The sequence below is a fragment of the Ovis canadensis genome, chromosome 18 (genome assembly GCF_042477335.2).
Source record: "Ovis canadensis isolate MfBH-ARS-UI-01 breed Bighorn chromosome 18, ARS-UI_OviCan_v2, whole genome shotgun sequence".
In the NCBI taxonomy this organism is placed as follows: domain Eukaryota; kingdom Metazoa; phylum Chordata; class Mammalia; order Artiodactyla; family Bovidae; genus Ovis; species Ovis canadensis.
This window is the reverse complement of record NC_091262.1, coordinates 72,430,927-72,445,591: the sequence shown is the minus strand read 5'-3', so window position 1 is coordinate 72,445,591 and position 14,665 is coordinate 72,430,927. Positions and strand designations below refer to the sequence as shown.

General features: G+C 35.8%; 1 protein-coding gene across 5 annotated transcripts in view; it reads right to left on the bottom strand.

The window, feature by feature from the left end:
• Positions 1-14,665, bottom strand: part of PPP4R4 (protein phosphatase 4 regulatory subunit 4) — a 103,583-nt gene that overhangs the window by 50,880 nt on the left and 38,038 nt on the right. For 2 of the 5 annotated variants that reach the window (XM_069559956.1, XM_069559957.1), the window contains exons 3-4: positions 13,721-13,823; positions 38-185 (exon numbers count right to left, since the gene is read on the bottom strand). In XM_069559956.1, the coding sequence (XP_069416057.1) occupies positions 38-185; positions 13,721-13,823 (251 nt within the window). Of the gene's footprint in view, positions 1-37; positions 186-2,029; positions 2,126-2,893; positions 3,259-3,364; positions 3,469-13,720; positions 13,824-14,665 lie in introns of those variants that run through there. The other 3 variants (XM_069559958.1, XM_069559961.1, XM_069559959.1) reach the window with 3 other exon arrangements.

Genomic DNA, 14,665 nt, shown 5'->3' with positions numbered 1-14,665 from the left:
TAAGCACATGTAGGATGAAGCATGCCAGGCCCCTGACCTGCGTCCCTGTGCTCCAGGTGCAGCAGGATGACTTGGAGGAAGGAGTGGGCATATGTATGAACTGACACCGATTCGTCCTGTAGGATGGTCAAAAACGACACTGCGGCCGTTAACTGCATTTCCACCCCTGCAACATGCAGGGCTTCCTGTAATCAGAAAGAGTTTGCTATTACATAGATGAGAGATCAGAAGTTATAATTTTTTAAAAATCCAAGGTCATAGAAATCAAACAGTCATATTCTACAGAATAACTATATATGACCTTTAAGGATAGGTACTTCTTCTTAATACTTTATTTAAGAAAACTACATTAATCTGCTCCTGATTGTTTAACTCAATAGACAACATAAAGTTTTAAATGTCTTAGATAATTTATAACATTCCATTGTTTTACTGCATAAAAATCATAAAAAGTACATACACCTTTAGATAATAGGATTGGCATTTTTAACAGATCTCAGTTTCTGTTTTTCTATTTGTATTGTACAGTTTGCCACCCCCCGAAAACAATAATGCCAAAACTTAGACAATTGTGTGTGTTTTTATTACTTGTATTTCTGCCTCAAAAAATATTATGCATTTTACTATAAAAAAGGAATACACTTATGACTGTGAAAATGTATTTTCCCCTTTAAACAAGTGACAAGAACACAAATTATTATGAAGCAAACTGTTTTAAAAAAGGAATATTGCTTAATATAAGAATGTTTTTAAAAATTAGTTATATTCATAACCATCTCTACTCACCTTTTAAAGTCAAAGTCTACATTAGAATAGTTTAACACATCAAAGAGTAAAACAAAAGAAAACCTATCTTTCATATAAACCTCACCAAGGTCTCATCTGTATTTCTCTAGAATACTATGTAGGTGTGCATAACATAAATATAGCCAAAAGCATTACTCTGTTTAATCAATTACGATAACTACTGAAATTTCCCCTGTATGCCTATTTTTATAACTAATAAACTTGGTAGAACAATGTGGAACTCGCATCCATAAAACAAAGTTTCATATCTGTGATGTTAGGAAAATTAGTCTTTCTGCATTATTTCCTAATATATAAAACATAGATATGGCTTCACCTTCTTAAAGATTTGATTTAAATCATTTACACAGAAGTTTTATGACTTACCAACTTGTGCAAACTGAGCATTTACATAATGACCACTGTATATCCAACTGTCTCCTCTACAGCACCCTTGGATATCTGGTAAGAGTCTCATCACCTGAACCCATCTCTCCCCAAAACCTGTTCCTCCTCCTATCTTCTCCAACTCAGTAAACAATACAGGATGACTCTGTCCTTCCAACTTTCAACCCCAAAACTCTGGAGTCACCCTTAACTCCTCTCAGTTGCTTACTTCCCATAATCAAATGAGCAGTCAATCCTGCCCCAAATCTGACCATCAATCACCTTTATCGCTACCATGCTGGTCCAAGCCACCATCACCTCCAGCCTGAATTACTCCAATAACCTGCTAATCAGTGTCTGATTCTGTCACTGTCTCTCTATTAACCATTCTTTACAGCAGCCAGAGAGATTCTTCTAAAGTCAGATCATGTCACTTTTCCACTCAAAACTCTCCAGTGGTTTTCCAACCCACTCAGAGGAAAAGTCAAAACCTTTTCAATGACTTACAAAGATCTGCTCCCAATTTCCTCTTTTCCCAGATTTCCATGCAGTTGGCTCTCTGAACTCCCTCAGGCCTCTACTCTCATCACCTTTTCAGCGAGCCATTCCCTGATGATCCTATTTTAAACTGAAAGCCACCCCTCCGCCCCAGCCCTCACCATGACCCAACTGGATTGATCATCACCATTATCCAACATACAACACAGTCATTTGTTTACAGTCTATCTCCCACATCTAGAACACAAGCATCATGACTGCAGAATTTTTTTTGTCTGATTTACTACTATATCCCCAACTCCTACGGCACATAGCAGGCATTCAGTGAGTAATTGCTGGATGACTGAATATCTCTTACCCTTTCACCTAAACTTCCTGCTCTTGTGGCTCTCTCCCTTCACACACTTTGTCCACATCTCCTAAAAGGTGGCTTCAAGAGATTTTGAAGTGAGTCCTAAAGATTAGGGATTGGGAGAATTAGATATAAGGCAAAGTAAAAATGGATCATATAGAAATGCATTCTCAATTCTCTATCATGTCAGTATGGAGATGTTCCTGCCATTTTTCCTACCCCAGTGTCTCTGTAACTGTGATTTAGACCATGTACCCAGAGTCCTTAATTCAGCATGGTGGGGCCACTGCCAGGCATCAGACTAGGAGATAACATTGTCATTCTACAGCAGCAGGGAAAGACGCAGAGCTGTCAAGCATCTTGCTCAAGGCCAGCACGCTTGTCATTGGCAACTCTAAGACCTAAGCTTTGTTGGCCTATTGCCAAAGCCAAGGATTGAATTCTTCCTCGCAGACTCTGCACTCCTCGTCACCATTTACTAAGGCATGGCTTACTTCAACCCTGAGTCTGTAGGTGGTAGTGTCAGAGACTTGGCAGATGCCTACATGGTGGGGTTCATTCCCAGAAAACTAATCACATATTAGAGTGGCTGATTTCTGTTGCATTTTGTTTTAAACTTTTGTACCACACACACACACATGTCATTTCACAAGTTTTTTTCAATTATGTATCTTAAGAGTTCCAGGCTGAAAAGAAAAAGAGAAGCAATGATAAGGTATAAAGCAGAGTAGCAACTGGTCTCTGAAATAACCCTCCCACATCCCCTTCTCATACTGTTTCCCAAAAAGAACATTTGCTCCAAACTAAGAATTCTGGATTTGGAAAACACTTCTAGAAGGTTTGATGTGGCCAGGATACATCACTTACAGGTTTCAGAAGGCACAGCTTTTATTTAGAAACAGAAAGCACTTTGCAAAGTAATATTTAAATAAATTGTGAAGGCCACAGTGTGCGTTCCAGTTCACATGAGTCTGCTGTTTTAAGTTCCAAGAGATGTGATTCTGCCCCTCTTAAAGTCATTAAAGTCCTGGGTTTTGGACGTGTGCGAACTTTATGCAAAGGAGGAACAGGAGGAGTTCTCCAACTTCACATCTTCTTACTGTATTACTTAGTCTTGACTCCCGCAGCAACATATGCCCCAACTATTTTGCATTTAATTTTCGAAAAATCCTCAAGTCTTATCAGGATTTGGGTTTTTCTCTTGTTGTGCTGACTTCAACATCTGGGACTGTCCACTGTTAAGAAACCAGCACAGACTAAGAGACTTCATCAATGCTAAAATTCAATTGATTTCTAAACATATTTTTCTGAAACATAATACAATAAGAATGTGATACTTACCAGTTCCTGTTTCTCCTCCACAGAGCCACACCCTCTGGACAAACATAGTGAGATCCATACTCTCTGGGTAAATAAGTGTGCATCCTCATGGACCTTGGAAGACACTGAAAAGTAAATTCCTCTATTGCTTAAGTGCATGCCTTAATGCCAGTTACTGTTCCTCTTACATACTATCATGTGGCTGGCATTCCAACTCAAATTCCTCAAAAATGAAATAAGACATTTTATAAATGAGTGAATGGTACACTTTCAAATTTAAAAAAAACAAGTCCCACTCAAGGAAGGAAGATGTACTAGACACTTCTGTGTTTCAATTCAGTCTTTAGTTAGCATGAATGCTGCAAGAAAGCATTTTGTAGACAACGTAATACAGTCCTTGCAGAGAAGGAAACTGCTGCCTCCAATAAACCCACATCATATGCATCCAGAAGGCCTTTCTCTTTACAATACACAACACAGAGAAGCATAAATAAATCATTGGCTTATTCCAAAAGAGCAAATATTTTGGGCCCATGTATTTGGAAACTAAACTTTTAAAATAAAACTGATAAACATATCTACTGTAAAGCCTGCTGTTAAAGGTAAAGGAATCCTAAAATTACAAAGTATCTTTGTATATTTTTAGAGATAACATCACTGATTATTTTGAAATTAAATAATAGGGAGTTAAACATGAAAATACTAACCTGGGACAGATATTAAAATACTAACCTAGTATTTATATTTTATATTAAAATATAAACCTATGACATATAAAATATCTGGGGTTCTGAGAGTCACAGTATGGGAATTTTTAGTACTTAACAGTAATAGTGAACAACTCTTTTTACTATATAATTATACTATTTATAAAAGACTTTACAACTGATTTAAATATGAATAATTGGAACGCCAACCCTCAAATATCTTTAACAACTTAACTACAGTATCTCATTCATTCCCTGGTCACTCACTGCCATGTTCCACACTTACATGAAGGATGGGGAGAACTAGTTGAGAGTATCAAAAATCAAATTCTGAGAGGGGAAAATAAAGAAGAGGTGGCAGACAGGAATAAAAAGGGTGTGTTTTACCCTTCTTTTAATCTGTTTCAGTGATCAGCAAGGTTCATGAGGAGGTACACATAAAAATATCAGAAGATATCTTTCCAGAAAAGGAAACACCTGTACCAACAGAAACTATCACTTGATGACTGCAAGCATGCAATGGAGTATTCAGCCATGCATAATCACCAGAACACCCAAAGAGATCAGTGCACTTCAAGACCATGGTTCTGAAACTGAACTTGGAGCTGGAACAACTCTGTCATTTTTCACACATAATAAATCAGACTCATCAGAAATTTCATGATTTACACTCGAACTGTAAATAACAATTTAAAACACTGCAAAAAAAGGATGTGCCCATTTCAAAGAAATAACTAATGGATACAAGAGCTATAAATAACCATTTCAAATGTTCCACTTTATTAAACATTTTTTTGAAAAAAGAAATTATAAATGGTTTACAGGGGGAGATGGCACTGGAAAGTGTGACACATTTCTATAAGCAAGTAATGCCTTCTTTTCTCTCTAGTCAGTCACTTTCCCCTTCTATCCTAATCGCTAAGCCAATGAAAGTCTAATTTTGATAATATAATTTTAATTTCAGTCACAGCTATTTATTAAGTTGCTGTTGCTATTTAGTTGCTCAATGGTGTTTGACTCTTTGCGACCCCACGGATGGCAGCCCACCAGGCTCCTCTGTCCATGGGATTTCCCAGGCAAGAATACTGGAGCGGGTTGCCATTTCCTTTTCCAGGGGATCTTCCCAACCCAGGGATCGAACCTGCATTTCCTGCTAAGCAGGAGGATTCTTTACCACTGAGCCACCAGGAAACTCCTATTTATTAAGTGCCAACATCACACTAAATATTCTGAGAAACTGGAGAAAAGTCAAAGACATGTTTTCCTACCTTGGAGGGGCTGCTATTGATGATATACATGCCAATATTGAAACATATCCATTTAGTTACAGCCAAGGGGCTGAAGACATAGCGCAGAGCAGGGCTAGCAATGTATCTGGTCATCCTGTAAGTACGCACTCTCATTCGATTCTTTCTGCTGAAATTCCCTATATGTCCACGCACATCACTGTGAGGAAGTGGGTAGTTCCCTGTTCCCCAGTAAGAATCAACAAACAGTCACACCTGCATCACCAGGTTCTCTCTAGCCTCCTACCCTGCCCAAGGGGGCATGTGGCAAAGAGCCCACAAGTGAGTGCCAAGTTCCCCTGTGTCTGGAGCTCTGAGCTATTCCAAACGGATAGCAATCTTTAAAAACTTTTTAACAGTTTAGCTGATTTTTCCTAATGATTTTATCTGGTGGCCACTTCTTTCTCTGAAACTCTTGTCAAAAGTCAGCATCCTTGTGTCCCATTGCTCTTCAGAGAGCTCTTCTGAATAGAGTTCACTTGTTTCTTTGTGACCACTTCCGATGGGCTTGAGAAAAGTTACGATCATGTGAGTTTTGTGAACACAAGCCATTATTGTTAGAATGGGAATGATGCTTTCCTGCACATACCTAAGTAGAAGTGGATGAGACTGTTTTGTTTCTGAGCCCTGAATATTCCTTACTCTCTTACAAGCTTAACAATATATTTATTTTATTTTATTTTTTAAGCATGTACACCCGTGGCTAATTCATGTCAATGTATGGCAAAACCAATACAGTATTGTAAAGCAAAATAAAGTAAAAATAAAAATTAAAAAAATAAAATAAAATAAAATTAACCATACATTTAAAAGAATGCTTGTGAGACCTCATCGAGAGTGTCAAAATGTTCTGATATGGGAACATTTTCTAGGCTATCTACCTCAACAAACTACCAAAAGGCTAGTAAATCCATACAGTTTTAAATCAAACAAAGACCTTTATTATGGTGTAATATGTGAATATCTTCTTAGTTTTATAATTTTGTGAGGATTATAGATAAACATATCCATAAATTATCCTTTCTATCATCCAAATGCCTAAACTCAGAAACCATATTCAAATAGTAGTGGTGGTCCCATTATCACAGAAATAAAAGATTTTCTAATTAAGAGATTCAGAAGTTTCAGCTCATTTTTACTGTAGGCAGGATAAAAATTACAAATGATTGAATGACTAAGAAATTCAAGTGAAAACACTGGTCTCCACTAGAATTTATCATACTGAAAGGCAGTATTTTTAGATCTATTAAGAATACTAGCTTGTGTGATTTTTATATATGCCCAGAAAACAACTATATTTACAGTCAATGTTTTCACTGAATTTACTACTATCATCAAAGAATTAATGATGTTACTCTATTTTGTCTTTATGGATATACATAAAAAGATATAACACAGATATTATTTTCAGAATGCATTGTGGTCAGTGTACTTTTATTTTTGAGCTATAAACCAGAGAAGAGTCATTTTATACCATCTGTCTATGCTCTCTAAATCCTTTGGTTAATCCTACTTCTTTTTTTTTTTCTTAGTGAACTGGAAGAATAAGTTACACAATTTTATGCTTCCTTTCCTGTAAAAACTCCTCATAAGACCAATTCTGACCCTGATAAATTTTCTCCATCAATCTGACATTACAGGAATAACTTCACCTTACTTCACATCAGAGTGTCCTTAAATGCTTAGCCTGTCAGTAGAGACCTACTCTATTGTGGGCTTTTTATGACCTGCAGGGAGTCTGGAACATCATGTTCTGCTTATTATGTAGAACTGTGTTGCCTTTACAAAACCCTTCTTTTTTCAAGAACTTAACTTTTAACTTTTCTCAGAAAACATCACTGGCAGTGAGGAAGACAAGTACTTTTACTTTTGAAGTACAAACCAAAGGAAAAGGCAACTTGTATCATCTCTGTGCTCTTTAACTCCTTTAGTTAAGACTATTTCTTTTTTTCTTGGTGTATGGTAAGAATAAATTATATAATTGCATGCTTAAGCAAAATATTATAGTTGAACAGAATTTTTTCAGCCTAGGTTTTCTCAACTGTCAAACAAGAATAAATATATGGCATGGAATTGTTAAGAAGTTTAAGAGGATGTATCTAAACTGCTGAGAACAAGGCCTGGCCCACAGGGAGGGTTCTTCACTTTATTATCTTGGTTATCCACATTTCTGTACCACTTGAAACAGAACTTAAAGAGTAGGTAAAGCTTTCAGTAACAAACATATTTATTTACATAGCAAAGGTTGTCTATAAAAAAAATTTTAATAAAATCTTTTAAATCTAATTTTATTCAGTAGATATAAAATACTCAAATAATCACATTGGGAGAAACTTATGAGAAAAGTAGAAGTGATAAGTCTTTTCAGAATCAAAAGATGGGGGTACCACACATACTGATCTTAAATAATCAAGTTTCATATGATTAAGTCTACTTTATCTCTTCCTTAATATGTATCTTTCTCCCACTCCTCCCCGCAAAAAAGGTCTCCCTAGAAATGTCAGTCAGCACTGTATCACTTCACTGATAGACTGTTTATACTTCTCATCCAAGAATACCATTAGTGGTTCAGGCCAATGTGTCATTGATCTTTCAGGTAGACATTTACTGTCTCAGAATATTAAGCTCAATCAATGCTCATTTTAAAATTATTTTTGAGTGCCTATTTTTGCCAAGTACTGTTCTACATTCTGGGGAGAGAGTGATAAATCAGACTGACAAGACTTCTGTCCTGATGGAAGAAACAGAAAAGAATGGTAGGTGAGGTAGAAAGTTAGTCAGGGTCATTTTAGAGAATGGTAAGGAGTTTTATTCTATCTGAAATGAGAAGTTACTTGTATTACTTTCCTCTATGTGCATGCTCAATTGCTCCGTTGTGTCCAACTCCTTGCAGCCCCATGGACTATAGGCTGCCAGGTTCCTCTGTCCATGGGATTGTCCAGACAAGAATACTGGGCTGCCGTTTCTTACTCCAAGGAATTGTCCCAACCCAGGGATCGAATCCAAGTCTTCCGCATCTCCTACAACTGGCAGGTGGATTCTTTACCACTGAGCCACTTTCCTATGGTTGTTATGATAAATTAGCACAAACTGAAAGGCCTAGAAATGTATTCCCTCACCGTTCTGGAGGCCATTAGTCCTAATGAGTATCACTCAGTCAAAATCAAATTGTTGGCAAGGCCACACTCCCCCCTAGGCAGGATCAGGCACTTGTCTCTTCCAGCTTCTAGCAGTTGTTGGCTTTCTTTGGCTTGTGGCCACATCACTGCAGCCCCTGCCTCTGTCTTCACACTGCTTCCTCCTCCAGGTCTGGGTCAAACCTCCCTCTGCATGTGCTGGCATTTAGGGCCCACCCCAATAATCCAGGATAATCTCCCTCAGTCAAGAACCTTACCCACATCTATAAAAGCTCTTTTTCTAAAGAAAGTGACATGTATAGTTCCGGGATGTGGTAGGAACTGTTCTGCCTACCACACCACTTCAGTAGTTTTCATTCAAGAATGAAAGATATGATTGATCTCTCTGAAAGATCTTTAAAAGATCTCTCTGAAGAAAAAAAATGAACTATGTGAGATGATGGATGTTTTAAGTATTTGATAGGGGTGAGTATTTCACAATGTATAATATATATTAAATCATTGCATTGTATACTTTGAATATACACAGTTTTCTTTGTCAAAGTTTATTTATTTGTTCCTAAATAAATAAATGTATTTATTTGTTCCTAAATGAATAAATAAATGAAAGATCCCTCTGGCCAAATGGGCTCCGGAGAGCAAAGGGAGCAACAGGTCCAGTGAAGAGGCTACTATAGTAATCAGAGGAGAGATGACTAAGGCTTAGGAACTAAAATGACATATTACCTATTTATTGACATCATGATCGGCTAATGAGGCAGTTAACTGTGGTAGAGCAGTTAAGAGGAAGGACCTGGGTGTCAGACTCCTTATTCAAACCTCATCACACCATTTGCTAGTTTTGTGACTTTGGGAAAGTTAACTGACCTAAGTTGTGACCCATATAGAACTGCCATGGGCATTCAAAGAGATGAAGAATCAACAAAGAGTTGTAAAATGTTTGACAGAGTGCTTCACCCATCTTAAGACCTCAACGAATGCTAGCCATTTTTATTTTTATCTGTTCCTGACATTGCACATCTTCTAATAGATGGTTTTACAACATATCTTTTGGTTCCCAAAATAAGTGAAAAAACAATAACAGGATCCAATAACTCAACAAGCAGAAACTTTTTTGCACTTGATTTATAAAGAAAGCACTGATATCACATGGTTAATGATGTCACTATTTTAAATTTTATAAAGGACCACAATGTTTTAGAAATGTATGCTGGTGAAACAAATTCTTTCATTTTCAGACAACCAGAAGTTCAGGTCAAATCTTAACATCCAATATGAACTCAACTTAATATGTCACAGGAAGAATTCAAACTTAATCAACAAAGACCACAGAAAAAACCTGTTTTCTTTTTCAAAAGATATCCTAGGATTAAAAATAGATACAGTAATTACAGTAGACCCTTGAACAACATGGTTTAGGGGTGCCAACCTTCCACTTGGTGGGAAATCCAAATAAAACTTTACAGTGGACCCTCCCTGTTTGCCAGATTCGGTAACCACATATTCAACCAAAACCTGATCGTGAAGGACTGTGGTACACGTTTACTGGAAAAGTTCAAGTAAAGATGGGCCCAAGCAGTTCAAACCCATGCTGTTGAAAGGTCAACTGTACATTCAGAAGTGTCTCATATCTAGAATTAGACAGAGAATTTGAATTGGAGGTCAAAATGTTTCCTTTCTGGATTCTTATTTAAATTAACCTTGAAATGAGTGATCGAATTGCACTATCATTCGTCATCCACTTCGGACAGAATTTAGAAAGCAAACTGTAGAATACTACAGTTAGTTCAGTTCTAATTCTGCCTCTCTTTCTGCCATTTCATTTTTAACCTCAAATTCCTTCGTCTCTAAACAGTGAAAAGAGCAACCTGTTTTAAAAGCCATTTTTAAGTTAATACATTATTATAAAGATGAAATGCAAATGCTGTACAACAAAACAGAAACAGAATTAAAAATCTTTTGTTTGGTGAAATTTTATAATACATAAGGCCAGAAAAATCTGCATCGCTTTATCTGATGTTCTTCAAGGTAAAGATAAGGTACAGTGTGAATTCTAAAAAGCTGCTTATACTATTGTTATAAATGTGAAAAGAATCTGGAGAACGATTAACTTCTTACACAAAATATTTATTATTCATGTCTTTAAATTCTCAAAAAGTAAATCAATCATAGAAGATTATCATTAGTAAGTACTCAAATTATTTTTTCCCTGTTGATGTAATAAACTATCAACCAAGACACTCAAAACCAGCAGAAACAATCTAGAAATCTGGAAGTCATTCCTCCATTTCCCACATCGGGTCTGTCATTAAGTTCATTCTATCTCAATAAATACATCTCAGACATATCCACCATTCTCTGTCATCCTAATTTGCTCTCCTGCTCCAAGCCAGCTTCACATATTACAAGGACTAGAGTTGCAACTTCCTCCCACTCCAATCTACTCTCCACACAATTAGCAAAATGATCACTGCAAAATATCAACGGGATAAATCCTTCTCAAAGTCCTGCCCAGCTTCAAGTCTTCAAGGCCTTCCACTGTTCGAAGAAAGAATGACTCTTGCACTCTCTGTCACTGACCATCTCTCTAACCTCTTCAAGTCATGACCTACCCTTACCCACTGGACTCCACCACACTTACGACCTCTTTGAATTCCCCCAACTCCTTCTGCTCTCTCTGCCTGGACCACTTGTTCTCATCTCCTCAAATGGCTGTTCCTCCTATCCCATCCCTTCAGCTTTCAGTTCCTCAGAGATGCTTCTTTGGCCTCCCAATGCTCAGTTGGTACCCTCTCACTCCCGACTCCCCCGCTTCCCCCCCACCACTTCCCCTCCCCCACCCCCAGACTTTACTCTGTTTTTCACGCTCACCCACTTGTTTAATGTCTGTTTCCCGGCCCCTAAAAAACTTCCTTGAGGTAAGTTCTTGTTTTGTTCACCTCTGTCTTCTCAGAGCTTAGAACAGTGGGAAGTACTCAGTAAATATTTACGAAGCCATTATTACTAAATGCTCACTTTGAGACACAAGATTGCTTTTTTATAAAATTAGCTAAGGGAGTATGGCCATGCAAAAGTGAATAAAGCAGCTCTGTGTGATTTTTGTCATACTTGTATCACCTGGAAGTCACCACTCACAGAAGCAAGGCAGAATTAAAGAAGGTGTTATGAGTACCAATAAATCTTAATATCTGAACATTATGATTTTAAATGATTTGCTCATAAACATAGGTTTTATTATTTGAGGTGCAGTTGCTTAAATGTTCAGCTGCCTACATTTTACATTAAACCCTCTATTAAAGTCAGTATTATTTCCCCTATTAAAAAGTCTTTCCCATTTGCTTAATTCATCAGCATTTTTACATAAAGTCAGAACCACACGTTAAATAATCCCCTATGCTTGTTCTTTCATTGTTTTCCATAGTTTCTATGTCTTCCTGATACAGAATCTAATCAGGGACTATTTTCTACATTTTATAGTAAAGGGTAAGATAGATGAGCATCCTAAATAAACGGCTGCTTGTTGATTAAAGAAATGAATGAAATCATTCAGCAATAAAGATTTTCTCAGTATAATATAGTCATTAGTTCATATTTTCCTTATATGCATTTATTCAGTTAATCTTCTATATTATGAATTAAACTTAATATCTTTAAAAGGTTACTAAAATCTTATCCTCTATAACTTAGTTATATAGTTTCAGCAGAAACATTTGACTCTTTGTATAAATACACTTTATATAATATTCTATATACATTTCCATGAAATTAAATCTTTTTCTTTAGATATTAGCATTTAATTAACTTCAGTGTGAACTCTTTGGCAAACACTTTTTTTCAAAATAATTCAGAGACCTCTAAAGCTCACCACTGTCTATCCTTCACCTTTCATTCTTGCTTTATGAAACTTATAACTTGCAGCATGCTCTCTTGGCCCAGATTTAGCCTGCTTAACACAGACTGTACAGTGTGCTCAATATTTTGAGCTATAAATCTAATTTGCTTATGCATAATAACTCCTTAGTCAAGAGGATCTACACCTGTTCCCTTCTACAAGTGTTTAAGTGGTACTCCTAGGTGACATACTAACAAGCTTAGGTCAGTTAATATCACTTCAGTTGAATGAGAAATTAAACCTAGACTGTGTAGACTTCATTCCACTGAAATTATAGAATGAGCTGAGAAAAACAGACATGAAACAGCTTCCTTTGCTTTTGAATCACATGTACTACTAAAAAAGCAATTTCTCCATTCACCTTTATAATAAGTTTATATATATATATATATATATATATATACACACACACACAAAATACATCCATACTGCCTGCATAGAAATCTGGGCATCTTATAAAAATAACATGTTATAGCCCTGATCTTCATCACTGGAAGCATGCTGTATATGCCTAAAAATAAAACCCAAGGGCACATAATAATAGTATTTTAAACACATATAAATTAATTTTAAAAAAAATTTTTTAAGTTAATCCAAATAGAAAGCTAAAGCCAAGTCTATAAAACTCACTATTTGCAAACAGAATCCCCTGTACTATGTAACCTCCTTGACCTCATTAGTAGGTAAGCTCCCTGAGGACCCAAAAGGCATTATCTGTTGTGTTCATTCAAGTTCTATTACAGAACACTTTGCATATGGTACAAATAAATAATATTGCATGTATCAGATATTTAGTATTGTATATTAATAATTAATATTAAATAAAGAAAAGAAAGTTCTAGTAGATCAAACATTTTATTAGTAGCAGGAAAACTAATCTGAAGGAATTTAAAAAGCAATTAAACATAAAACTAAAAATACAGTGGCCATAATCCAATCTTTATTTGATGATTCTTGAGCAGTCACCAAAAGGTGACTATTAAGACTATCGGTTAAACTGTATTATCAATGTTCTAGAAATATTATTAATAATATGTTTATGTCAACAGAATACCAAAAAAATTGCTATGATTTTATAAGAATAAGATTTTTTTTTGAGCTACTGAAAACATAATGTTTCTACTGGGAAAATGATTAGAGAAAACTTTGTAGTTTTAAGATCTAGATTTCTCCATTTCCATCAGCTAAGTTCTCTAAATATTTTCAAAATAATTCAAAGTATTTATAATACTTCCTCCACTCAGTGGTTAGGTACAAAATATCAGCCATCCAAAGCTCTGAACTTTTCTCCTGGCAATGACAACGTACTACTGGGAAGACATGATGAATTCAAATCTTATTTCACAGCAACTTACTCTAACTTTTGGCAAGACTCTCCGAAGTGTCTCAGCAGGGTTCTGTCGCATCAGAAATGGAAGATTCGCAATCACGCTTGTTCCCTGGATATCCTGACCAGCACTTACAAAGAAAACACAAATTTAAGATTTGTAACTATAAATTTGTGATTATAATTTACATTGTAAAAAGCAGGGATTAACTTGAAAACAACTGCTTTTAATAATGAACACCAAACTTCTGACAATTTTAAACTTTAAATGCATCAATTAGATATAAAAATTAAGCCAGAGCTGAAATTTCATTAGGTAAATCTTTCAACAAATACATGGAGATATTAATTATGTTTATGCTAAAACATGATTATCTACACACGTCTTACTGAAAAAATACTGAGACCATTATTAAATACTTACTTTAAAATTCAACCTCATTTTCTCCTATGACCTGCCAGTTTGCTATACTTTATAAAAATAGATTTGATAAATTTCATTACAGTAAAATACTAATAATCATAACAGCAGCAGGGACAGCAACAAAATTAGCTATAGCAGAATCATACAACTTTCTTCTAGTACAATGAAACTATCTGTTGCATTCCACTGACTCCGAGTTGCCAGAAACTTAATAATATATATACTCTATATTCTTAAAAGTCAGTAGGGTATAGTTATATGGTACCTTTTTGATACAGCATTCATTAGGTCACTGAGGTGTTACCAAAACAATCTGTAATACTCTAGCGGCCTAAAATTCTTCTCAAGAACCATTCTCATGCAAAAACTTACTTGTTTTTAAAACACAAGCTAAGCAACATAAGTTGTGCAAGTAACTTGAAACATAGCTATAACAAATGTCATTAAATGTGGTGTCACCTCAGAAAGAAATTCCACCTATCCTTAACTGATACTAATTTGAATATTAATTACTGATGCCATAATATTTATTTAAGTAAAAATGATTTC